The sequence below is a fragment of the Schistocerca serialis genome, chromosome 1, assembly GCF_023864345.2.
Source record: "Schistocerca serialis cubense isolate TAMUIC-IGC-003099 chromosome 1, iqSchSeri2.2, whole genome shotgun sequence".
Classification (NCBI taxonomy): domain Eukaryota; kingdom Metazoa; phylum Arthropoda; class Insecta; order Orthoptera; family Acrididae; genus Schistocerca; species Schistocerca serialis.
The window spans coordinates 694,437,310-694,465,032 of record NC_064638.1 but is presented as its reverse complement, the minus strand read 5'-3'; the positions used below and the strand labels follow the sequence as shown (position 1 = coordinate 694,465,032).

Genomic DNA, 27,723 nt, shown 5'->3' with positions numbered 1-27,723 from the left:
CTCTCTGATCCCCTAGCCAGGAGTAAGGTTGGCACTACTATACTACAGAACTTCTTCCCAACAAAGATTTGGCCTCGCTCTACGGAAAGGTGTGAGGAGGATTAGGAAAGTTCATGTGCAGATTCACATCCACGTACAAGAAGCGCATAATACACGACACATATAAATACGTATTATGAAGCCTGAAACAATTCTTTCCACCCGTCCTGTTGCACCCGCGGCCGGCCACATCGTGTAATAAAATTGGCTGCGGAGCCGCCTCTCTTTCTATTTCCCGGTGCGAGCGAACAGCGAAACCTGCTGCTTATAGAGCGGAAACTACTGTACCGTTTCAAGGACCTGCAACATGCGGTCGTGCATTATCCTGCTCAAATGTAGGGTTTCGCAGGGATCGAATAAAGGGCAGAGCCACGGGTCGTAACACATCTGAAATGTAACGTCCACTGTTCAAAGTGTCGCCAATGCGAACAAGAGGTGACCGAGACGTGTAACTAATGGCACCCCATACCATCACGCCAGGTAATACGTCTGTACGGCGATGACGAATACAGGCTTCCAATGTGCGTTCACCGCGATGTCTCCAAACACGGATGCGATCATCATGATACTGTAAACAGAACCTGGATTCATCCGAAAAAATTACGTTTTTGCCATTCGTGCGCCCAGGTTCGTTGTTGAGTACACCATCGCAGGCGCTCCTGTCTGTGATGCAGCGTCAAGGGTAACCACAGCCATGGTCTCCGAGCTGGTAGTCCATGCTGCTGCAAACGTCGACGAACTGTTCGTGCAGATAGTTGTTGTCTTGCAAACGTCCCCATCTGTTGATTCAGGGTTCGAGACGTGGCTGCACGATCCATTACAGCCATGCAGATAAAATGCCTGTCATCTCGACTACTAGTGATACGAGGCCGTTGGGATCCAGCACGGCGTTCCGCAGTACCCTCCTGAACTCACCGATTCCATATTCTGCTAACAATCATTGGATCTCGACCAACGCGAGCAGCTATGTCGCAATACGATAAACCGCAGCCGGCCGAAGTGGCCGTGCGGTTAAAGGCGCTGCAGTCTGGACCCGCAAGACCGCTACGGTCGCAGGTTCGAATCCTGCCTCGGGCATGGATGTTTGTGATGTCCTTAGGTTAGTTAGGTTTAACTAGTTCTAAGTTCTAGGGAGCTAATGACCTCAGAAGTTGAGTCCCATAGTGCTCAGAGCCATTTGAACCATTTTTTGATAAACCGCAATCGCGATAGGCTACAATCCGACCTTTATCAAAGTCGGAAACGTGATGTTACGCATTTCTCCTCCTTACACGAGGCATCACAAAGACGTTTCACCAGGCAACACCGGTCAAATGCTGTTTGCGTATGAGAAATCGGTTGGAAACTTTCCTCATTCCAGCACGTTGTAGGAGTCGTCACCGGCGCCAACCTTGTGTGAATGCTCTGAAAAGCTAAAATCTTTTGCGTATCACAGCATCTTCTTACTGTCGGTTAAATTTCGCGTCTTCGTGGTGTAGCAATTTTAATGGCCAATAGTGTAGTTCAGTTTTAAATAGGTTCGGAAGAGATTTTGGTAATATTCAAGAATAGTCGTACGAGTGATGCGGAGGCAATCTCCTCTGTAGAATAATAGCATTTTTCTAGTATTCTACCCATGGACCTGATGTTTGCCGCCTGAGCTTATGTAATTGTTCCATTACATTTCCTACAAATTTTTCCACCCAGTTACTTTCAGGTGTTGACTCAATTTGTGACTCAGTGATTTTGTAGTCACAGAATGTTATATTTTTTAGTTCTTTATAATGCACAGTCTAACATTTTTGAATACTTAAAGCTAGTTGCCTTACTCGCAAAAGATGGGGTGAATATGTTCTATATTCGCGTCCAGGTCTCGTTACACAAATGGACCGAATATGGAGCCCTGGGGAAGACCAGGCTGGTAAGCGAATCGGCGGGCCGACTGCCCGGACAATAGTTTGTGGAGAGACGAGGCAGGCGAGGCTCCGGCTGGTGCAGCTGGCAGGGATGCCGGCCTGGGCCCAGGCGGCGGCGGAGGCGGAGGGGGCGGCGCTGGCGGCCGCGTGGTGGGGGCGGCGGGGCGGCGGGGCGGCGGGGGCGGGCGCCGGCGCTGCGAGGCGGGTGGGGGCGACAGCGGGGATCGGCTCCGCGGGCGGGCGGGGGACGACGGGGGCGGAGGGGCGGTCGGGCGGGGGGCGGAGGGGCGGCGGTTTTTACTTGCAGAAACTCCGAGCGGGCGCGCTAGCAGCGGCCGAGCACGACAGCGCGACGCGACGCGGCGCGGCGCCAACAAGTGCGTACGGGGCTGCACTACTAGTAGTACTCCGCTACTGGTACTAGCGGCGGCGCCATGTAACCACACTGCACAGCACCAAGACTCGCACTGCACTGCACTGCACTACATCACACCACGCCAGCTCGGCAAGCACACACAATACCATGTAAGTCACACACAGCAGCTGCGACCAGCTAGCTACTAATACTACTACTAATACTACTACTGTACTGTACTCTACTCTGTACTGGAAACTGTCTCGTAGTTACTATACCGCTTCAGAGACTAGCGCGCACGGTAATTAGCAAAAGCCATGTTTTCTTGCTGTCTCCTGTTGTCCGATAGATTTGCCAGCAGTGTGCTTGTTAGATTTTGTTCTCTGTGCTGGCGTAGCGGACGCTGTGTTAGTATAAGGTCCCTTTGCTGAACGCTGTCTTAAAGTAATTCCATATTGTATCAAGCGACGTGCTCTGTCAGTAACGTGATTTGGATTTCTGTAATATTTCTAAAATTTACCCATCAGTGTTTTACGTTCCAATCACTGAAACCGTCCAACCAAGTCGAACCTTTCACCATAATGTGTTACAGAAAGAGTAACAAAGCTCTCGTAAATGCGCATTAGCGCGCTTAATATCGGACGGTTGAGACTTGTTTTCTTCCGTAAAAGCTCCTTTTCGTAACACTGATATAACTGACAACTTACAAAATTCAGCACATTAAATATTAGGAAAAATACTTTGATTTTACATTTGTTGCACGAAATCGACACAGTTAAACCCTTCATATTACATACAGTTCCAAAATATTAATGCTGCCATACTCTATAAACAATGCATAACCACTTCACAGCACTTTGACACAGAGATGGCACTTAAACATTTATTGCTGAAAAAGTTCAGTTCATTGTTTGAAATATTACAGAACTGCAATGTAATGTCTGCAAGTCCATACCTACAGTAAGGTAAGTAAACGTGAAAGGTGTGGTGAATGTGTGACGCGTAAAAAAGTAAATAAATGTGTATTTCGAACATTTGTGTTGTGAAGTTTGTTTAGTAAATAAAGCTGTTGTTGGAAATTATTTGTGTTCGTTTTGATTACCTCCTCATTAATGTCTACAAGGGTGTGCATGTAATCATGTAATACTGTCAAACATAGGGAAGACTGCCATTCCCTGTGCGGCATGTTGCATCCTTCCAGCTACCACGTCTAAACATAAGCTAGATGTTAATCGTAAAAATTAATGGTACTAGATGTCGCTTAAATGTTGCTGTCAACCCCTGTCGCCACCCACAGTGAAAGCCTCAGCCACATTTACATCACAGAGGTAAGAAAGCTCGCTTGCATTTTTCCTCTACTTATACGTATGTATTTCAGCGTATTTAAAACAAAAATTAGTTAAATTCCGCGACCTCGGTAAATACAGCAACTGTTTTACTCAAATTTTCACTTTTCAGTATCCATTCATCTTCTTCATTTCCCTACAGTGACTTCATTTATGCCTTACAGTAAGTGAAATAGCCGAACTGGTCGAAGTGAAGTGCGTCGCGTGTGTTAGAGGCGTGCGCGCACTTGTTTGCGGCTCCGAGCGGCCGCTCGCGCCTCGCACCTGTTCGCTCAGCAGAGCCGCCCCCGCAGCCGCGCTCAGCTACCCGCTACACGCGTCCCCGCTTCTGCTTCGTCGCCGTATTTAGTCCGCGTGTTATTGACGCCGAATGGGTTTTAATGTCAGGCCAAACAGACACATATTTCAATCAGGCTGCAATTCGCACTGACGTGCGTGGGAGGGACCGAACGTAATGGGTTCCATTACGTAGATTTTTGTAGCTATATGTGACGACAAGTAGCGAAAGGCTACGGGTGATACATCACGGGGCCATAATTTCAGTGGCTTTTGCTAGCTACTAGATTACAAACATCCGTCTGTTAATTCTCTTTTTGAAACTGTGTTAACAACACATTAAATTATTCGCATTCAAATTATACACAGTTTCTCAATATTTCCTTTTGATTCGCAGAAAATATTTTTAAATGGCATCAATTGAATTTAAGTACTCAACAACGGTACACATTACGACTATATTGATGGAAAATGAAGATTTCTTTGTATTTCTGCTCTTGTGAATCCGCCCGCACTTTTACTGCAGTGTAAATAGCTTGTTAATTATTGTCAGTGCAATGGAATACTATTTTCAGCAGCCAATACGTATTATGTGGTCAAAATTTCTGTACAAATGAGGACATGCGTGTTATGTTAGTTCTGAAACTATATTACAGTACAGAAAGAAACTGTAAGCATTAACTATTCAGGTTTCATTGTCAAAACTTTGAGCAGTTTCTTTCCTAATTTCAGTCATCATCATCAGTTACATTTATTTATCAGATTTCCCATTTACTCTGTGACTCCGCGTTGTTGTGAAATGATGAAAAAATATTATTAAATATTAGAGTAGAACTGAATCCCACCAACAAATTTTCGAGAGTTGTTGACGGATACTTTCTAAGTATTTTACTTCGAGGGAACTATGGTACCCAGTGTGCCTTTAAAGAGTAATTGCATTTCATTTCTCTTTGTATTGCTGTGACAATATCTGCGCAAATGTCACCGGTATACGCTGCGTCTCTGGTCTGTAAACAATTTTGACCCTTTCACTTAAGGTTCTTCCCGTTGACAACGATATTTCTCGCTTTACGCTTCGCGCTGAAGTTATCATTCAGTACAGCTTGGATTTGTCTGGGGATTATTTTCCGATGGTGTTAGTTGTATAACTATGCTATATAAGAGCACGGATAGATTTGTTGATGAAGAATTCGCCTGACATGCACCTCATATACGGGAACACTAAATACAGTGCAGGAGCGGCAACATGACGCTGCGCGGAACTCTTCCAGCAGCGACGGCAATCGCATCGCGGTACTTTTACAATTGTCTGACGGTTTTGCATTACTCTGTCTTTTGTGCTGTACTTTTCGGAAGTTCCGTATCACACGCGATTTCACTAACCTGACGATATTTTCGTTGAAGCAAAGTTAACTGCAGCGACAAACAGAACAAATCCTACTATTCAGCAACGACCCGCCCGAGGCCCCGGTTTCCGTACACCAAAATGCCAAGAAAAATATTGGTGGAGTTCTGATTCATAACGCGTATCAGCAAGTTTCTCAATTTTCCAGATCGCAATACCACTAGGTACATTATGAAACATTCTCAGCCATCGGTAAGTCTATGATCGCATCCGAATTGTGCGCGCTCCTACACAATAATATGTATACTATATACATTCACTTTGGTTGCTACTGAGCATTCTTTTTCAATTATGCTATGTATGTGGGTTTGAAAATATAGACTTCGTAATATCTGTTACAAAATTCAGCTATTACTGGGGGACTAATTACGGTCCATAAACGGGTGTTGCAGCACAGCTGTATCACATCTGTCAAAAACTCTTTTCCTTCACAATATTTAAGTTAGAGATTCACTTCTCTGCTCGTTTCTTTGGGAGACGTTGCAAAGTATTCCTCCTTGTATCTGACAGCGGAAAATTAACCTTCTCTATGCTACAAACATAGGTGATTAGCATCTTAAACAAATTAAATCGTCAGCGGTCCCCTGAATGTATTATATGGATTAGATATGAGCTGACTAAACTACGTTCGCAGTTCCGTGTAGAATATCTTATCGTTATGGAAACACCTAATTTATACGCCACTACTGATTAACTGAGGTCATAAATCATTCCTAGTGAAAGTTCTTCCGTTTCAATTTAAGAGTCGAAGTGCATCATAGTAAAAAGCCACAGCAATAATAGGCTCGATAAATAAAGAGTTAGAGAATTTTAGAAATACATGGTCAGTAAATTTAAATATCATTTAAAATGTCTCGTAGCATTTCTAAGGCCCTGCAACAGGTCCATTATATGCCACTGCAGTCTGTTTGATAGTAGTTGTTGATAAATCGAGTATACACTTTTTTCGAATAATGTTTTCTGCACAATCATCTCGATAGAATAATAAATCTACTGTTGTTGAGAGTTAGTTTCTACATCAGTAACTGCATGTTTTGCACTTTGGCCAAGTGAAAATCAAACAAAAAAAAAAACGCACAGTGACTTAAGACCTATGTGTACGGTGGCATGTATCTCTCACAATTGAATTAATGATGCAGACACCACTGTACGCATGCACCATTTTAAATTGATCACCTCGTCGTAACGAAAACAGGTACAATCAGAACAACACTGTTCCTGAACATACGTCAGAATATCTGCAAATGTGACTGGGTTTATCCTCCTGCTTTGTAGGACACTAACAGTAACATTTCTTAAATTAGTAATATCGAAGTCACAGAAAATTTTCATTGCCAAGTTAAAGCAGCCAACATTATATTCAAGAGGTCTGTTTTAAATGTTGCCAGGTTCCCAGATATGAACGTTAGCGCTTAGCGGCTCTTCGTCTCTGAGCTCTTCACAGATGGAGCAGCAACCTAGCTGGAGACTGTAAATCAGTGGCGGAAGTCATGACGTAAAAAATGGAATAATTTCGATAGTGGTCTGTTATGATTAGGGAAAAATTTTTCCGATACCTGCCAACATCTTCTACATCATATAGAGCGAAATGAGATATGTCAAAAAAACATAATATGGTTAAATGATTTATTCGAAGGATAAGGCGAAGTTCTATGTGTACGCTGTTGTCTTAGCTCTTGTTATATTAGAAATTCTTGACTTGTGATCGAAATTTGGAAAGTGCCACGGTGTCCAGTAAGTTTTTTGTGGGCTGAAAGAGAAAGCGCAATTGATGTAAAGTATTAATCGTATGAGCATAGTAGAGGCAATAGAAAGTATGTGTTTCGTGTGAATGTTCTCGGAATAGCCTCTCTCATTTGAGATAATAGTCATATGCCTATTCTGATTACATTCCGGCTCCTTCAAATCACACTACCAATATCTAATAATGATAGTTTTGTAGTAACATTCTACTGCTCAAAACTACTTCTCACGCATTGTCTACACCACACTGCACTTGTGAGCACTCATATCCTGGAAAAAACTTTGTACACCATTTTACTCTTTGCCTTAAAAGCTTCGAACGTTTGTGTATTGGTATTAAGGGTGGGAGTGATGTATGGGGCTAACAGATAGTATGGGGCGTGTATATCGACGGCTTGCGAGCCTGTGAGGTGCACCAAGGTGGGGCGAACCGCAGCCGGCTCGCTGTACTCCGCAGAGACGCCTGCGGGAATGCAGCGCTGGGTTTTGCAGTCTCCGCTAGCAGATCTTCAAAGAGATGTTATCGTTTTCGCGTTAGAGCAGAGCGCTGATTGTGAGGAACACCGGGGCCGCTCTTGTTTACACCGAAAAGTGTGTGAGAGTCGTCTGCTTCACAAGCGTGCCCGCGCGCTCACTAAACCACAGAACAAGTTTCTACCTTCCGAAGGGCAGACGTTGGCACCCACAGAAATTTATCCCAGAGCGTTTACCTTTTGATATAACTGATTAGGTGTTATGCCACAAAAAGTAAATTTGACAAGAAGTACACAAAACTAGTTTCGTCATTATTTTCATTTCTAGACGGTAATTACATTCGAAGTACTCAAACATTTCGCAAACAAGGCAGTAAAACTTCCACAAAAATATTTTTATTCGTGTCACAGCAATGTTAAACTTAGAGGTAACGTTAAAAACAAGGAACAGATTGCAGTGACAAAAACTGTTGGATATCAACAAGAATAACCAGCAAAACCTGCTACATTAATAATACTGGAAGTAAAGAAGAGCAAACAAATTTTCAGAAACACTTAACCAACTTTGATGCGATCTTTGTTTGCACATAAACATCACATCTGATCAGGTTACTACATTTATTACTTATTTTCATGACTTTTGCCTTTTAGTGGTGATTTTCATAGAGTGTAGTTCAGGGGGTCTGAAATCGATTAGATAAATGCAGGAAACCTCCCGAAACCAACGTTAAATTAACTGGTAGAAAAGATTCCTAACATCAACTCCCTGAATGAACAGAGATCTCTCTCCCCGGTTTCACACGCTGTTGCACTGTGTCCCAGAGAGCTTCAAAAAGTCCCAGGACATGAAAAGAACATCCTTCCAACTTTGAAATCTTACACACTTTCCTTCCTCTCTTCTAGCGCACAAAATTTGGTTTTTTGATTTGGATTGGTACAATTGAGCCCACACGCACGTACAGTAAAACATGGCCATGTTCTTCACGGTAAACTACAACGCCCCTACCGTATAAAACTGAATAGATGATCAACAAGCAGTCTTCTACAACTACTGTTGCCATAGGTTACGCCGTACAGGGGGAGGTATCCTTGTCGGAACTGGCAACGGTTGTCGGGCAGCCATGTTTACGTTGTGCTGAGATTTTCGCAGGAGTCTAAGCACCAGAGAGTTGAAACGGTATTTCTGCATCTTGAGAAGGTCTGTTCAGAGAAGCGACACTATATCTGATATGTTCTATAAAAGTTTGCATCCACCTAGAGTTCAGGATTATACTGAAACCGCAGCCCCGCCAAGAAAACGACACAATTTCCAATTACACAGCGTTTCCCGTTGCACTTGACAATTCTCAGCATGTGGTTTATTTGCTAGAAACAAGTTAGAATTCTGTAACACAGAAAAATCTTTACGCAGATTCCCCCCCCCCTCCCCCTTTCTCATTCCTATCTCTCCCGACCTCTGCAGACGTCTATGACTCTAGAAAGTGTTCAAATCATTGGTGATAATGGTAATTCAATAAATATATCAGGTACCCCTTCATGAATGCGTAGGGCCAAAGTGTTTAATACTTTTATCCATTCAGTGAAAACGAATAAATAACACAATCAAATTTCTGTACAGCCATCAGACTCTCCAAGGGCTTGAAATCTTTATACACTTAATTCTACCGTGAACAAACAAATTTCAGATGCACATCCTAGCCTTCTACGGGGTGTTCAAAAATTCTCTCCGCAGTGCCGTATGATTGTTAGCCGCGCGTGCTGTATGACTGTTCGCCGGCCTGGGTTCCACCCCTTCAGGTGGACTCTCCCAACAGTCCACTGTTTCGTTTATCTCAGCCAGCGTCAGTAGTATCGTTGGTGTGTGTCGATACGTGTTGTGCAAGCTTAAGTTTAGCTCCTTTGTTCGTTTGCTTCGTTTTTGTCACTGTTAAAATGCTAACCATTGAAGAATGTGTGTTTTTAGTCGAACAAGTGTTCAAAGCTGGCGATAAATACACAGTTTCAGTTCGTCACACATTTAATTCAATTTTCCCGGAGACAACACTCCAACATCACGATACTGTGCGAGGTCTGATTAACAAATTTCGAAGTACGGGTTCAGTGACAGATGCACCGAGAAGTGGTCGTCCTAGTGTTTTGTCTGAGGATAAACTATTCTATATTTCCGATAAAATGTCCACGAGTCCGAGCAAGTCAGTAAGAAAACTCGCCCAGGAAATCGTTGTTAATGTCGGAACGGGCCACACAGCTGTAAGGAAAACATTAGAACTTTTCCCATACAAGTGACAGTCGTGCAAGAACTGAAAAATACTGATGATGGCAAGAGACTGCATTATTGTCAATGCTTCAAAAATTTCGTTCAACAAAATGGAAAGGATATTCTTAATACAACGTTTTTCACAGATGAGGAGTGGTTTCATTTATCCGGATACATGAACTCGCAAAATTATCGTATGTGGAGTACTGCAAATCCATTGTATATTCAAGAGGAACCACTTCATTCTGTGAAAATAGGAGTTTGGATTGTGGGTCCCATATTTTTCAATGAAACAAGAAACGCACAACGATACTGCAGTGAGATTCTGTACCAATTCATAGGAGAACTTGTGTTAAGTGAAACACAATAAGTAGGTGCAACCGCCCATACAGCTCGCGTTTCAATGTCTTTACTTGCTGATGTTTTTGGTGATCGCATAATTTCACAGGGACTTTGGCCTCCACGATCGCCTGACCTAACACTTTTTTTTCTGGGGTGCAGTGAAAGCAACTGTCTATAAAAACCGCCCAAAATCCATCGATGCATTGAAAACTGCAATATCCACTTTCACTGCTTCTGTTACAGAAGAAATATTACAACTTGTGTTTGCAAACATGATTAGACGAATTGAATTGGGTATTCAACAACAGAGGGGACACTTTCAATATTTAATGTAAAAATTTGTTAGTAAAAGTGAATATTCAAAAAAATAATAACGAGTATTTCACTGAGTTTCATTTCGGTACATTCACTGCGGCATACGGCACGCGCGGCTAACAATCATACGGCACTGCGGAGAGACTTCTTGAACACCCCACACTAGAAGTCTGCTATTCCCCTAGACCCGTTATTGGCACAACAAGTGAACCTATACAACCTCGAACCAACGCTACATTCCTGCCCCGCAGCCTATGATGGATTTTCCGTAGACTAAATTCCTAATCCTTCCTATATCGCCGATCATTATTTCGTAGCTGATACCGCCACACAGATTAAATATTTATTTTTTACAACCTTCTTGCAAATGGTTACAATTCCTCCTTCTCTAGTTTTCTAGCTCATAACATTTAATTTCAAGATTCGTGCACTCCGCACTTTAAACGGATTTACTTTGCCCAACACTTCAAATTAAGTACTACACTCGGGATAACATTTCTGAATTAAAAACGCACAGACTGTAAATAAATGACTTTAAACTCTCCGTTGAAGTGATCTTCTTGTCTAGCCTTATATGATGACGCAAGTCACACACCCAGCTGAATTTAATGTTAATGTCATACTGTGCTTCTTTCTCTTAATTAGTTTACGGCTTAAAGGCCCATAATCACATTATGGTTACTTGTTGTCAAATGATGTGAGTGACAGCGGATTTTGAAAACTACGAATTTTATGCTATTAAAACATTCCTGATATTATTTTCATAAGTAAATAGGAAATACAGTGTACCACGATTAAAATGTAGTCCCTTTTCTATAGAATAGTTTTCTTCTTGTAGACCGGTTAGTTACACTTTCATTTCGATTGATTTCGTCCGTAAAGGGGCGTGAACCCATCTACTATATCTCCTACAATTTGTAAACATAGCAGATGTTAACGGCCGTTGTTTTGTCCTTCAACCTCTACATACCAACCGAATTTTGTGATAAGATGCCTGACTATTTCACTTACTATTTCTTCGAAATTTATTTACTTTCTATCAGAAATTCGTTTACCTTACATTTCTCCCTTACATAACCTTTGTTCCAGAATTTTTTCACCTTCTACAATAATTAATTTAGGCTCAACAGAGATACTATCAACCGCCCATACAATGTTCTTCGTCTTATATTTACATTTCAGATACTTCCACTTGCTGCCATACTGCAGTTCACTCCATGGCATTCTTTGTTTTACTGCATGTGGATTTCCCTAGGTCTCTAAATGCTGTAGAATTATCTTACGTTTCCCTATATTCTCCAGAAAAAAATTGTAAATTACATCAAAGATATATCTTCAATTTGTTTTCCTCTTTTTTAGAATGGAATTAATCATAACCCATTGCATCTACTTAAAATAAAGTAACACGTAAATATCAAATGAATGATTGAGGAGTGTTTCTTACAGACTAACTTTCAAGAAATTTCATTTTGGGTGGAATTAAGCAAAGATGAACGCTGAAAAGTAAATTGGTACAGCTATGAATCCTTGAGCTTCCATATAATAAACATGAGTTTTCAGTTTCTTTTCGTCCAGAGTTATGCCGTTATGATTTTAGTACATAATTTTTCTGACAGAAGTTTTCGTTTATAGTTAGTCCCCAACTAGGGCTTCAAAAACGTGTTGTTTGGTGAGTCGTGTCGAAGAAACGCGGAAGTAGCCACTGTACAACAGCGAAAGAGGAGCGAAGTCTTCTGTAGCTCCCGGCGTAATCTTTTCCGTTACTTCTGAATGTGTGTAGCCTTTTAGCACCAGATAGGGAGGCAAATGTAACGATCCACTGTTTATACCCGGCTTACAACCGTTGTTTACGTCTGCTCCAACAGTATTCATTTTGACAGAAACCAAAGGCGATGTGGAGCCCACGTTTCGTTTGGAAGTCAGGCAGAGAGCAGTAACGTCATCGCCTTAGCATCTACTAAGACAGGCAGTCGGTGTTTGATTCATTGTGGGTACAAATAGAATTTTCGATGTGCGTACAAATAGAATTTTCAGTGCTGATGAACATCTAAAAATATGTCATCTATGATTCTTGAGTTGGCAGGTCAAGCAGCGATGTTTCGACTTTTGTAACATGTAATCCTGCAAGTCACTTAGTATAATATTAAGACGAGCATCATAGCTACTTTGTTGAATTCGTTTATGACATTGACATTTGTCGACTTTTTAGCAGAGAGCACTGCTGCAGGGAAGTTACATGCCGTCCAGCACGTATATCAAGGCGAATATATTTGCCGAATACTTTCATAGAAAACTTCAAGCATTTGTCACTACACAACTTTCAGCATTCAGTGGACAATTTTGTAAGCATTCAAGACGACGCATAATTTGCTGATCACAGTGCTGTTTGCCAAGTAGATTACACATGTGTGTCTACCCGAAGATATCAGCATGAATATCGAAATGCGAAGTAATGTTAAAATTCAAGTAAAAGTTACTGAAGCAGTGGATCAGTAATTGTTTGTGTATTATCAGTTGCAGCCCTTAACGAGCGGACCGTAATGGACGACATATCAGTAAAATTACATTTTACTTACCAGTTGACTTAAAAATTAGACCAGAACAATTATTAGAAATGCATAGAAGTAGGAAAATTCTTTTAAACACAATTTTGTAAGAATCATGACGTTAACTTACAAAAGCTCCTATCAGTACGTATACTGCCTTGGTGTCAGTTCGCGTCACTAATTGGACAAGAGAAGATTGAAGAAAAGCTCTGACAGGGGAATTGTCCGAACCAGCTTGGCGCAGGTGATCGACATAGCAACAGTGAAGCGTCAATATTGAGACTTCGCGAGATAAACGCATACCTTCAATTTTCACTTAGCATTCCACGATTATATCAAATAGCAATTCCAGTTTTAATTATTCATTATATTACTGAAATAATATCTTTTTAGATATAAATTCATTTTATTTATCTTAAAACGTTATTATGTATAAAAATCTTCCTGCAGTTCCAGCTGTGACTATCAGAAATGTGTATATGTGAGGTTTTACGTAAAAGGAGAAGTTTGAATACATTTAAAACAGAAAAACTTTAAATAGTCGTGGTGGGTAATGCCGGGGTTGGCGTAAGAGGGAAGAGGTCGCTAACCCCCTTCCCAAGTAAGCGAGAGTGCGTGAAGTTAAAAAGTTGAGGACTACTGTTTTAGCGGAACACAATGATGCACATGATCGTTCTCCCGTGAGAGAGAAGGAAGTCGTATCAGGAAGGCCATTTCCTCTCTGTCAAATATCCCTCAGACGAGGATACTTCTGTCACCTGCCTGAACTGATTCTGTTGGTAAATGTCGTGTATCACATCACGTCAGTTTCGACACATACTTACCCTATCATTAGCGTATATTAACATGTACCACCACTCATAAGCACAAGTGACTTGTTTCCACGTTTCGAAGCTAGTCAAGGCGTCCAGACTAGTCTGTACCTCCTGTGGATAGCGATGAGCTTATGTACACGGGCGTTGCTGTAGTTTCTGTTCCTCGCAATGAAGAAGTGGTTTCCGATGGTAGGGCTTCTTACTGGCTATTATTGTCCAGCAGTGATTTGCTACGCTTTGGCCCGTCTGTTTGCTGTTACAAACGGCGTCGGCTGTAGTCAGATGATAACTCTAGCATCGGCAACTGTTCTTGAGTAGATGTTTCCACAGGATACCCGCGACTTTGTGTGAGTAAGAGCCCACAGGCTAAATCACGGCGAAGTCGCTGAGGTTTCCCGTCTGGTGTTAGCCTGTTAAGTGGATGGCCAAACAAGGGATTGTGGCAGCTCAGCCAGGTAGCATGCCACACTACCACATTCACCGTGCTGGTATGAGGTCTTTGTTTCTAACACTAGAGCCATATCAGACTCAATGGCTCAAGAGAGTAGCTGCAGTTCCGCTTCAGAAATTCTTCCAGTGATGTCGAAAGTATTTTTAAACATCTGTACTCGTTGCTTATTTTCTTACTTCCATACACTTCAGTTGCCTACACACGGGAAAGTAATTGCTTCTCTTCATACACTCGATATTACCTTAGAGCAAGAAGTATGATAAAAAAAAATGACAAACTCTGCTTAGTCGTACAGTGATGACAATACAGTAAACAAAATCATTGTAAAAATAAGAGTTGGAATGAAGAAATAAAGCTTTTAAATCACTGTATCTTGTTTGGTGGCTATACTATGGATTAATCTTCATAGTACGAGGTGTGAGCAAAAAATAACGCGCAATTCTTGTTTTTCTTAAAGGAACTTAATTTATTCGTCAATATCAACTTCGTCACCTTCAAAGTAATCCCCCTCAGATATAATACAAGTGTGCCAGAGCTGTTTCCAATCTTGAAAGCACTCCTCGAACTCACTTTTCGTTGCAGAGTCCAACTCTTTCAGTGATTCTGTTTTTATCTCATCAATTAAGGCAGAACGACGTCCGTTCGTTATTCTCTTCAGCCTCGGGAATAGAAAGAAATCGCAGAGGGCCACGTCAGGATCATAACGCTATCTGAGGCAACATAAAGGTTTTGTTTCTTGTCAAAAAATCACGAACAAGTTTTGAGGTGTGAACAGAAGCATTATTGTGATGGAATTTCCACGAGTGATTTTGCCACAATTCTGGTCGTTTTCTTTGCAAACGGCGCATAACTTTCAGGTATTATCCTTATTCATCGTACGACAATAAGGCAGGAACTCATGGTGAACTAATCCATTGTAATTGAAGAAAACGGTAAGAAGAACCTCCATATGTGACCGAACTTGTCGAATTTTTTTCGGTCTTAGCTCCTCAGGTAGTTTCCATTGGGACGACTAGACCATGGTTTCTACGTAATATCCATATACCCATATAGCCATGTTTCATTACATCTTATATCCTTCTTTAGAAGTTCTGGATCGCTATTAACTTTATTCAGTAGTTACTGACGACGTCGAAATTCAACAATTTTGGAACAAACTTGACTACTACATCTTTCATGCCAAAACCACCTGAAAAAATTGCTTGGCCAAAGCCAAAGGATTTTACAGCATCATCAGTAACTTCGGTGATTGTGTTCTGACGATTTTCCACAACCATTTTCTTTACTTCTTCCATCTGTAGTCAGTAACCCATATGCTAGGGCGTACAGGGCGTTAGTCGTCTTCAAGGTGTTCTCGACCCTCTTTGAAACGTTTATACCGTGGGTAAACTCTTCTCTTGCAGTAGATTCGCCAAAACTACAGTCAACATTTCGAATGCGGTTATTCCATTTTTCAAGCAAAATTTAATGGAGATTCTTTCAACCATCTCTTTCGAAAGTAAAACTTCGCCGAGCACTCGAAAACACGTAAAGAGCAGTAAACTAAATATTCAAAACAGCCGAAAATGCAAAACTACATAAGGAATATGTGTACCAACAAGACACAAAAATTTGAAAATAGGATACATAAAGCCCGCAAAATTAAAGAAATTCCGTTACTTTTTGATCACACCTCGTATGCTTTGGGAGTCTGGTAGAAACGGAATGCTGTTATACGTTAACGGGTTCAAGATTTGGAATGAATTTACCTATGCTAACACCAGTAAAACATAAATCTCTACTGTCGGTAGAAACGATACTAAGATATTATACTAAGATTAGTGTAGTAAGTAATGTTCTACTGTTTTATCCCTGTATCCCCATCATAACTTAAAACTTGCGTCCCCGCATAATGCGGTAGCTTCTTTACGGGAAATAAATTAACGTTCATAAAGGCAAATTATTGGAACATTTCCAATTTCGACGTCATTCACAACATTGCAAGAATGCTTGTGCAGAATACCGTGCATACAAATATTTATCGTTAGCTCTGCGAGATGAAATATTACTGGAATTTAAATGCGTCAGGCAAATACACTTCGCATTAATATAAAAAAACGAGATATTTTTCCACACCCTGTAACCATTTAAAACTCTGTAACCTCCAGCTGTCTTCACCATCACTTAAACAACACGAATGTACTGCAGTTTTGAACTCTAATATTCGTATCTCAAGCTATCACACATTGGGAGCACAGCTAATGATAAAATTTTAGGGTGTACCCTCAAGTGAGAAGTCCAATTATAAATTTAAGAACGTTTCTGGAAGAGCGTCAATACCAGGCGCACACTGACGTTCAGAAACATGTATATTTTTTAAAAATTTTGTTGACTTGCAATCTGCCTGACGTCTCTTAATTGTTACTTCACAGTAAGCAGGTAAAATAGCTACGCAGCATTAAAAATAAAGCAATATTTTAGTGGTGTGTAGCACTCGGCTGGACTACGGTAACTGTGTGCCGCTGGATTGTTTAGGTGCGTTTTGCGTTATGGTTCTATCGTTAACAGTTCCTTATGTCGTCTTGTTGTCTCACCTCACTGCTTATCTAAATCACATGCAGTGTTGAGATCTCCAAAGTTTCTGTAAGCATCCATCACTTTCCCACGGTTGCGACGGCATAAATATACAAATAAAATTTTTCGTTGGTTTATAACGTCATGAAATTGATGCGATGTGAATACATCTTGCAGGAGAAACTAGAAAAAAAAAAAAATTTGCAAGCGCCTGATAGGCCCGTATCAAAATGTGATAACAGTTCTAAGGCGATTCATTAATCAAATACCCGATCTTCTTGTAAACAGAACGATGTAAAGAAGAACGAATAACGAATTTGATAAAACTATAAGCTTTCAGTGCCATAAAAATCAGATTATTAAAAAAAAAAGTTTTTGAAAATAGAAGTGGTCAGTGGCCAATAGAAACAAAAGAGATGACATGTAGTAATATATGGAGAGCATAACCATCAAAGAAAGGAAATGATTATTTCTGGTTTACATTATTTCTGGGTCTACTTTATCGCACAAGTTCATTCTACCCGGCTTTCCCTTGGAATTACCTTGGGTTTAGACAACTGCAACGAGATTGTGTTCTGCTTTACGATTTTGCTGTTATGAGTGATGGAAGCGTTACCGTAGGAAATAACGCTTGCATTTGACAGATATTCAGTCATAAGTACATGAAACTTATTTTGATTTACGACAAACGAACTGTAAACCAGAAATCGTTGCGTTTTCCAATACTTTCAATTCTGTTTTTGTATGCGTACCTGTGCCACTTACGTGCGTCTTACGTGCATCAGTACGTTATCTCCTCCATTTTTCTGCTTTATTGTTAATAGTTGGTTTTTGGCGTCGTCATTCTCAGAATCGACATCTCCAACCCCTACCAGTGATATTCGTAGCGTCTTCTACATTTAAGTTCGGTCTCGAATTTCGTTTCGCCATCTTAACATACAGGGAAGATATCAATGACATTATACTGGAAGATCTGATCTCCCCAGTTAAGACGAGCTCTTCTTCTGTAACTTGCTCAATGGCCTTCGAAATTCTCCTTAATCTCTCTGTAGTTCCGGTTTTCTTCGCCCATTTGACGATACCAGAACATTTATCTGTAACTTCAAATGACGTTAATGAATTCCATTTCGCTTTATTCGTTGTTCCTTAACTACTCTTTTTATTTCTTTGCAACTAATACGATGTCGAAGATAAGTATATATCGACTCCAGTCCGCAGCACTGAGCTTAACAAATGTCGTACTCAATAGAAATTGATAGTACCCATGGTTAGAACAGTGCACTGTATTACACTTCAGCCTAGTCGCCTTGTTTGTTAGCGTGTTGCATCAACTAAACGAAACGTTCCAGTTTCGGTACCGGCTGCTCCTGACTTAAGAAAGCATGCTCCTAATTTTGTGGTAATTAAGGGAAATACGCTTCTTACATTTTGAAATATAAAGGTCGTCACTCTATTTGGTCGTCTTTTGATTGGATTGCGTTTGCAAAAAACAAAGTATTCTTTGTACCGAAGCAAACCATTTTATTCCTCTCAACTAAAAATGTTTAGGCAAGGTTTTTCCATCGCCAGTGTGTATTTAATGATGAGATTACAACAAATATAGAATAAATATAGATGAATACAGTAAGTTACAATGTTGATAGTCATTAATTGTGTTATAATATTTCTCAATATTCTGCAGTCAAAATCCAGTCCATTCTGTTTTTAAGGAATTGATAGTGACTTTCTTTTTACGTTATTACTGCCGCCACCATTCCTCACTGCAGACTATAAAAATCGGTAATGATCAACAAATCGCTAATGATCAACAGAACCATTTTATGTAAATGAAATTCAATCGTTCATTTAAATTTCACTTAAAAATTTCAGGATTTTCGTAACTTACAGTTAATGAACATAGTTCTGAAATATTAAATTACAATACGCATTTTGTTGCAGATAGCTTGCTACTCTAGTGAAATCTTTAGGAAAAGCGAAAGAAATTATACTGGTGAAATTAAAATACATTTGAAATTGTTTAGTATACAGTTAGCCGTTGAAATCGTGACAACTGTTGTATTCCTTTTACTTTCATCATATTTTCGGAATAAAAACATAGTACTGATACAATATCTTTGCCAGAATAAATCAGACAAATTTGTTTGATTCAAGGCTGATTTATAAGCTACAGTTTTGATGTACAGCTAAAGACCTCTTTATCCATGAATTTTGTGTTTGCATCATAAACCAGTTCACTACAATTAATTGTGCATATTTTTCAGCTACAGACATTTACTGACGTTTGTAAAACAAATTCTCTAATAAAACATTCTTTGGTCAACTAAACTGCATAGGTCCCATAATTTACCATTAGTAAAATTAGGATTGTAGGGAAGGCATAAATCAGAATGAATTGCATAAGGATTTCAGAATTGTGCACTACACCCCCTGTTCTAACTGAGAAACTCAAACTGCTGATTAAATAACTGACAGATACATTCCAGGAGACTACACAGGAAAACCACCATAGTGTGTATTACATTGAGGTACATCTCAGACACGATGTCTTTAGGATATAAGATTCAGTGAAGTGTGACACGTAGTAATTTCTGTGACTTTCGACTTCTAAAATTAATTTGCAGAATGTCCTAATCCAGGCAGAAGATTATATGGTCTGAAAGAGGATATGAACACTAGAGCACATAAAGGGGAAAAAATCATTATCACCCATTAAAAACAGTTAGATCTTCAACAGTTACTTCTGTTGTTCCCTACAACAATATTCAGTTTACACTGCAGTGAACCAAGTGCGGTATATTTTGTGTAATCCATGATAGCCGTACCACAAAATTCATGTAACTGTTATCTGTATCCAAATTATTCAACTCTCAATAATATTCAGTTTACCATGATCAGTATTTACACTTCCTAAGCAGTCTTTACTACTTCCACTTCACAGTAATTCCCAGAGTATAGATATCGATGTAGATTTATACTACCGTGTATAACATTATAATACTGTTGCTGTTTGAAGAAAACGATATTTCTGACACTCATTATTTCTTAACCACCTCCATAACGACAAAGTAGTGTTCTGAGTTTCGAACTTTTCATACATTCCAACTTTATTTTGCAGATGAAAAAGTTACAAAAGAAAGTTGATGTTAATAATATCTGTATTCCGAAAGAGTCTGAGCAATGCTAAGTTGTGCAATCTGTTGTCAATATTCTTTATTTTTGTTATTTTTCTGACATTATTTCGACTTACATCAATTTTTACAACATTTACTAACATTTTGTTATTCTTTTAGATTAAAAAGCAAGAAAATTGCGTTCTGTTTCACTAATAAAATTGGAAGAAAACCTAGTATGTTTGCTTTTTCACCGTAATTTGAAACTGTGCTTCAAAAGGTTACAGAAGAACTCAAAAGTATGATTTCATCATTATTTCATTTTGTCAATCAGTTTCAAATCTGATACATATCTTTGTTATTTTAATAACTGTAGTTTATTATTAGATTGCCGTATTTGGTTTTCTCACTTCCTTTCAAAGCGTGTTTATGAACATGTTGAATCATGTAATTTTGTAGTTCTACTTCTATTATTTCAAAAGTATTTATTTAAAGATGGTCTAGTTTCTTTTCATCTGGTCATTGTATAACTTGAGTTTCAGATTTCATATTCCCTGGTTCCACCGATATTTAATATTTCCAAGTGAAATTTTAATACCGTTAGGTATTATAGAGCTACTCCAAAGAGCTGGTACGCTCACAGTCGGTTGTTTACAGATGATAAAACATCTATTTCATGTTAGTTTCCAGAAAACATGTAGCGTACTAAAGTCAAAATGAGCATTAGATTATTATATAATTATACGATAAAATGAATGCGAAAACCGTTATAAAGCAGTTAATCTTAAATCTTTTCAGGTAATGATTTTATATAATCAACTGAATTGCTTTCTGTTCTCTATTAAGTTTTCTAAATTCCTGTTAGTTTAATTTTCTTCGCAATGGTCGCTCTGAAACGACCGTAAATAGACGAAAGACGTAAAAATGACTATAAAAGTTCTTTTCGTAATAATATATCTACATCACCACATTAACGGAAAAATTATGTGCTACGTCGAGACACTAAAATTATTTCTGTTGTCCTTTGTACAGACTTAAAGAACTAGACACTGTATTAGACAACTACGACTGCTTTGTGAAAACAAGGAATAGAAAATATTTTTCTTAGTCGGACATGCGGAGCAACAGTTTGTTATCTAGTATCTCGAAACATGACTTAGCAGCTGTGGCTGAGTACACTGCTACGATGTTAACACGAAACGACGCGCCTTTATTAGGCAAACGATATTGTACTGAAGGTGGCGCTAAACCTCCAAAATTCACTTTATCATAGACGATAACCACTCTGTCAAAAGATATAATAAAATTCATAAATATTCTAAAAGAAGTAATCACGTCACCCAAAGCACGAGCTTGTTTTGGAATCTATAAAAAAGAGCCTCCTTCACTGTCCAAATCAAAATGAGTGACAGGTAGGCACTTCTTAAAATTCTGCGTTTGTCGTCGACCCACCTTACACCTATGGAGCCCAATTACAAAGTTTATCATCCTCTCATAAAAATTTATGATGTTTAATATGGTCTATATTGTACTCATTGTACTACCACCTGTGAACACTGCGTACGCCATGTTCACTTGTTATAGCTTTCGCGCTACATCACGGATTCGATTGGACATGGTTTTTCAGTCTCAGGGTGGAGATGCGGTCCCTACAACCTGACTAATCTTTATCTTTATGAAAAAGTTAATGAAACAAACTACATTTTAAAAGCTTATAAAGAACCCAAAGAGTGTGTGAATTACTGGTGATTTTTGTCTTAGGGGCATTGGACCTTGGTCAAAGGTATGTTTCTCTGTGTTACGGAACTTTCAGTGAGATATAGTTGGCGCTGTTTGCTTTATTCAGCACAAAGTACCGCATCTTGCTTGATTACAATCCTCGTATTTCTGTCCTTCTGAATTTGAGTGACCTCTCTGTTCATCGTACCAGACTAATGAGTGCGCCTTGAAGAAACCATTGTATTGCAAAACGAATTTGGTGGCTCGCTAACCTCAGAATATTACCTGCTACTGCCGATTTTCCGTGTTGCAGAGACGACAATTGCTCTTGTACTCTTTAACGCTGGTGTTAATGCTTTTCTCCCGCGATCTTAAGTTCATAAATCACCAAGAATGAAAGTAACAGCCACGAAAGCCTACACTGTGAGAGCGTGTTAATGGTTTATATATTTTAAAAGATTAGGTTGCACATTTCGATTTATTTTTCAGTTTGATAAAGGGTCATGCTCTTGTTGTGTAGTGAAAATCGAGTACCTAACTTGGCATGCCTTATTCTGCTTGTCTGTTCGGTCATTTGTGATTACGTATTCGATGTGAGAGAAATGGACTCTACTCCTCTCCCAAAGAGAGTTCCCATTACCCACGACTTAATAGAGAGTAAGTATTGCTTTCATACTTAAAGGTGAAACATTTCTCCACAATTAGCCCTTTTTTAATGTATTCATGTGACCTATTGGGACACAAATCCTGAAGTCTACAGTGACATTGGTAGAAGTTTAGGTAGAACAGGCCTTAATGACACTGTACGTGAAATTTAAGAAAAGCTGCTTGTCTATAAATTTAAGAGAAATTTTGTGTTTCACTAATAGTGAATAAGCAAAGGAATGAAAATATTAACAGGGGAGGAACTGAAGATGTTCACCAATGCATATCATTATAAAAATAGAAAACGAAAAGAACCCGAACGTATACTGGTGTGCAAAACAAAAAGACGAATGGAACAGCCAAGTATCATAGTTCGAAGACACTTGGACCATACATAGGAAGAACATCTACCATACAGCACACATGGTATTTTAAAGAAATACGCAGTGGGATAACTTAGATTACACTGTTGTTCACGGACAATAATCACACTGAAGTTATGGCGACTTATGATGATCCCCTGAAGCTAAGACATGATTCTTCCTACGGTGTCTCATCACCACGAACAAGAGTGCGTGATCTCATGAGGATCACAAGATTGGGAAGGAGTTCTTGTGGTATGGTGTTCCATTCCTCCACCGACGCTTTTGATAACTGCTGGATAACCTTTGGTGCATGTGGACGTTCTACTATATGTCTCCCACGGCATTCCACACGTGCTAAACGTGATTTAAGTCGGGAGAACGAGCAGGCCAGCCCATTCGCCGAATTTCTCTCCTTCGAAGAGTTCCTCCACCTGCACTGTTCGACGCGGTCGGGTATTATCATCCATAGAAAAGACATCATTGCCGAATGTACCTCTGCGAAGACGTACAAGGAGAAAAAGTACAGTGTCACAATAACGCCGACATGTGAGTGTACCGTGTTCAAAGATTTTGAGATCAGTGCGCCCCTGTAAAGTTATGCCTCCGCTCATGATATTGTTCGACACTGATCCTGGGTGTATTACGTGTTCCTACCTCTCGCCATGTGAGGGTACGTCCATAAGCACTACTCAGACTGAATCTGCTCTCATCTGAGGAGAGCAAGCGACCGTGTTCCTAGTTGGTCCAGTCCCTAAGCTCTTGGCACGCTCGCCAACAGTGCCTCTCATGTGCGGATGTCAACGGAACACAACGTGTTGGTCTTTGGGCAAAGAGACCAATGCAATGCTGTCACAGTGCCACTGTGGACCGTGAGATTGCGTGACTTGCTGATCTCTTAAAAGTGTCTGCCATTGTACCGGCTGCTTGACGTAGGTCCTTCCTTGCCTGATGCACAGTGTAGCGGTCATCTGCTGCTATAGTTGACACTGATAGACCGCCTTCTTTACTTTGGTTCGGAACACTCCCCATGTACGTGGAACAGTGCTGTGAAAAATACAAATGGTCTGGGCTACAATCGTCATACCATTTTCCCGATGATCCTTCCCTGTGTGAAATCATCCAGATGTTGTCTCCGGAGTATGTTGTAACGAAGAACATCACAAAAGTGCACTGTAACTTTTCGCTGATTGACCCACAAAATCTTTACCCGTACCCTTAACTGTCTCGTGTTGAGGGGCCAGCGCCATTTGCTGCTACAGTTAAATTAATCTCACGCCATGTGACGTCCAACTTCCTGTGCGCGACTGGGAAACCTCCGGCAAAATTCTATCGCACTTTCATTCATTTCCAGGTAGTAATGTATCTATACCGTCCTTAAGTTTTGCAGAAAAGTGTAAATAATAACTCCCTTTAAATTCCGATTTTCATTCACATACTTTCTTAAGGTGTTATACCATATAATCTTACGGTTCATGTTGACGTATACAGTATTAGTGATAATAGCAGATGCTTTCTTGTGGAACTGGTGACAGCATTTAGGTTTTCTTAGGGCGAACGGTATTCTTAACAGCTTGATGCAAATACTGTGTTGCTGCTACCAAAAGAATATCTGAGCAGTGATGTCACAGGTAACTATAAATAAAGGAAATTTTTTGCCAGTAATATCTAGAGAAGCGAAGTGTCAAAATCTGTATGTTGCTCTCAACGAGAAAGATATTATTTATACAAAAAGTTACAAACAGGTTTCGTGGCAGGACCACGACACTGAAGACCAAACATATAACATAAGTACAACGACGGAAAAAGCTGTAAATACAAATATCTAAGCCAAATACAAAGATCTATCCACGTGATATACTTGAGGTGGAAAATTCGTTATTAGACTTATCACCTTTAGATGAAAGCAGAAAAAAAGGGTTTACATTTTATATTAGAAAGCTAGTGACCTTCCATTCTTCCGAAACACGTCGCAGACATAGTGATAAGATGACTGTATTTTCTTTCTTTACTGCGATCTCAAATCTTGTTTATAGCAAGGTTTTTCCCATCAGAGGTTACGGTTACATTTTTTCCCCGAATATCCCATTTCAATGTCATTCAACTTTTCTCTATTAAGCTTTTGTCTTAGCTGTTGTCAGCAAATAATATCTATGAAATATGAATTTCATCACGACGTTTTCGTATACTTCTCGCTTCGAGGTGAAAGGCCATTTGGTAAATAATGTAATAAATACAAACAGCTTACAAGTTCCAGCAACTATCTATTGCAAATGCTTAAAATATCTATATGTATTGATGATCGACGAAGGAAATAAAAGAAGTCATACATACATTTGCTTTTGGCTCGAGATTCTTCTGGACCTTTTTAGATACAAGATACACAAACACAACAAAAACCGTAAACAGAACAAATTACTAGCTTGAAACAAAATACAAGCTTTTGAAACTCTCAGTCAAGGTGGAGGCCACTGCCCATTTTTTTCAGGAGAGCAATTCAAGAAAAGCATGAATGCCAGTGATTTAGAGTCCCTGCCAAAATGTACAGTATAAATGTATTTTATCTGTCACATTAAACAGCACAAAATGTAGAGATTCATCAGCTCCGATTCTGCTGAGAACTACTGATATAACAAATTATACAAAACTTTCGACTGGCTCAAGTTGTGGAGGCTGGGGCTCATATCGGAGAACATCGATCCTGCTGCTGTTACGGTTTGGTTTCCCTAAATCGCTGTCGGTCTACCTTGGAAAAGTTCCACCGGCGGTTCCAGGGCTGATGTCCTGCCCCATGAGCACGATGTATCTTTGTTCCTTTTGTAAAGACCTCAGCGTCAACCAGGAGTTCTTTCTTCCTTCTTCATAGAGAAAATACGGGTGTCAGAGACAAAGACGGGTATCAGATTTTCATCTACACTTTTCCAAACATGCCTTCCTAATGGTATTATTAAGCTTCATCCAGAGCACCATAAGACACCAAAGTCTTCATTGTATGGTTAGACAGAAATTAGAACTGCTCTCTCATTCTGTTCTACCATACAGTAACTTCTTACGTTTGAGATTCTTTCCATTCCTCATACAACAATTTCGTTGATGGTTTCTATCAGTTTTTCTTGTTTCTGTTTTTATTTACTGCCAATCAGATGCCATCCGTAACTGAATACTTTCCCTACTAAACCATTCATGTGGTCTTTCTGCGTTCACTTTTCGTTCCGTAATCCCGAATGCAAACAACAAACAAAAAGACGCAAACACAAAATGACTACAATCCGTACAGTGTGAATCTTTGTCGCACTGCCTCTGACGTACTCAGTGTCGCACTGAAATTCATCGTAAAATGACGCTTCCATACTTTCTGCACCCATAAAACAAAAAGAGACGCAAAAAATGCTGACACTGGAAAATATACGACAAAATACGCTCAGCATAGTTCATTTTATGACCATTTTGCGCAAAAGTCACTTATGATAAATCAGTTTAGGAGGAAAAAAATTATAAGAAACAACCTCCAACTACCAACAATTTTTCATCCATTAAAGCTCTGAAGATTTACTTTTCGTACACAGGGACGGCTTCCAAACAAAGGTTTCAAGACGCACTGAAAGCTGAATATTGTTACAAACAACTGAAAAGCTTTATGTTGGCTAGATAAGTGGAATAATCAATAAAACTTTTTATTTGTTTGATTCAAAAGAGTCCAACATAAATAATTATCAGTGTACGACTTTGTAACAAATGAATTACGCATGTTGTGATAACTTATAGCGCACTGCTGGCCTCTGAACATACACATACAAAGTACGACTCTGGATATTTGGAAATTAAATGAGACATACAAATAGATAACATGATTTGAGAACATAACAGAAAGCTGAGAAGGTGAATACATCTTTAATAGCACACAATTCTATGGTTGTCAACAACATTACTCAGACACCTACCCAAAATTCTTATAGGCGATACTGAAGCCAAAACGATGGAAAGAGTGTGTAGAATGACCGTTTGGATTTTCACAAGAGTTATCACACTTAGAAAGCGGAATTCTATAGCGTGATAGAAAAGAAATAACATACATACACTATGTGATCAAAAGTATCCAGACACCTGGCTGAAAAGGACTTACAAGTTCGTGGCGCCCTCCATCGGTAATACTGGAATTCAATATGGTGTTGGGCCACCCTTAGCCTTAATGACAGCTTCCACTCTCGCAAGCGTAAGTTCAATCAGGTGTTGGAAGGTTTCTTGGGGAATGGCAGCCCATTTTTCACAGAGTGCTGCACTCAGGAGAAGTATCGACGTCGGTTGGCGAGGCTGGCATGGAGTCGGCGTTCCAAAACATCCCAAATGTGTTCTGTAGGATTCAGGTCAGGACTCTGAGCCGTGCATTATGAACAGGTGCTCGATCGTGTTGAAAAATGCAATCGGCATCCCCTAATTGGTCTTCAGCAGTGGGAAGCAAGGAGGTGCTTAAATCATCAATGCAGGCCTGTGTTGTGATAGTGCCGCGCACAACAACAAGGGCAACAAGGGGTGCAATCCCCCTCCATGAAAAACACGACCACACCATAACACCACCACCTCTGAATTTTACTGTTAGCACTGCACACGCTGACAGATGACGTTCATCGGGCATTCGCCATACCCACACCCTGCCATTGGATCGCCACATTGTGTACCGTGATAAGTTCCTCCATACAACATTTTTCCACTGTTCAACCGTCCAATGTTTACGCTCCTTACACCAAGCGAGGCGTCGTTTGGCATTTACCGGCGTGATGTGTGGCTTATGAGCAGCTGCTCGACCATGAGATCCAAGTTTTCTCACCTCCCGCCTAACTGTCATAGTACTTGCAATGGATCCTGATGCAGTTTGGAATTCCTGTGTGATGGTCTGGATAGATGTCTGCCTATTACACATTACGATCCTCTTCAACTGTCAGCAGTCTCTGTCGGTCAACAGACGAGATCGCTTTTGTGCTGTACGTGTCCCTTCACGCTTCCACTTCACTATCACATTGGAAACAGCGGACCTAGGATTGTTCAGCAGTATGGAAATCTCGCGTACAAACGTATAAC

General features: G+C 40.0%; 1 protein-coding gene across 1 annotated transcript in view; it reads left to right on the top strand.

Moving 5' to 3' along the window:
• The first annotated feature begins 2,025 nt into the window (after window positions 1-2,025).
• The window catches only part of LOC126426048 (uncharacterized), a 197,960-nt gene continuing 172,262 nt past the window's right edge, over window positions 2,026-27,723 (top strand). The window contains exons 1-2 of the mRNA XM_050088320.1: window positions 2,026-2,311; window positions 3,800-3,976. Coding sequence (XP_049944277.1) covers window positions 2,026-2,311; window positions 3,800-3,976 — 463 coding nt within the window. The remainder of the gene's footprint in view (window positions 2,312-3,799; window positions 3,977-27,723) is intronic.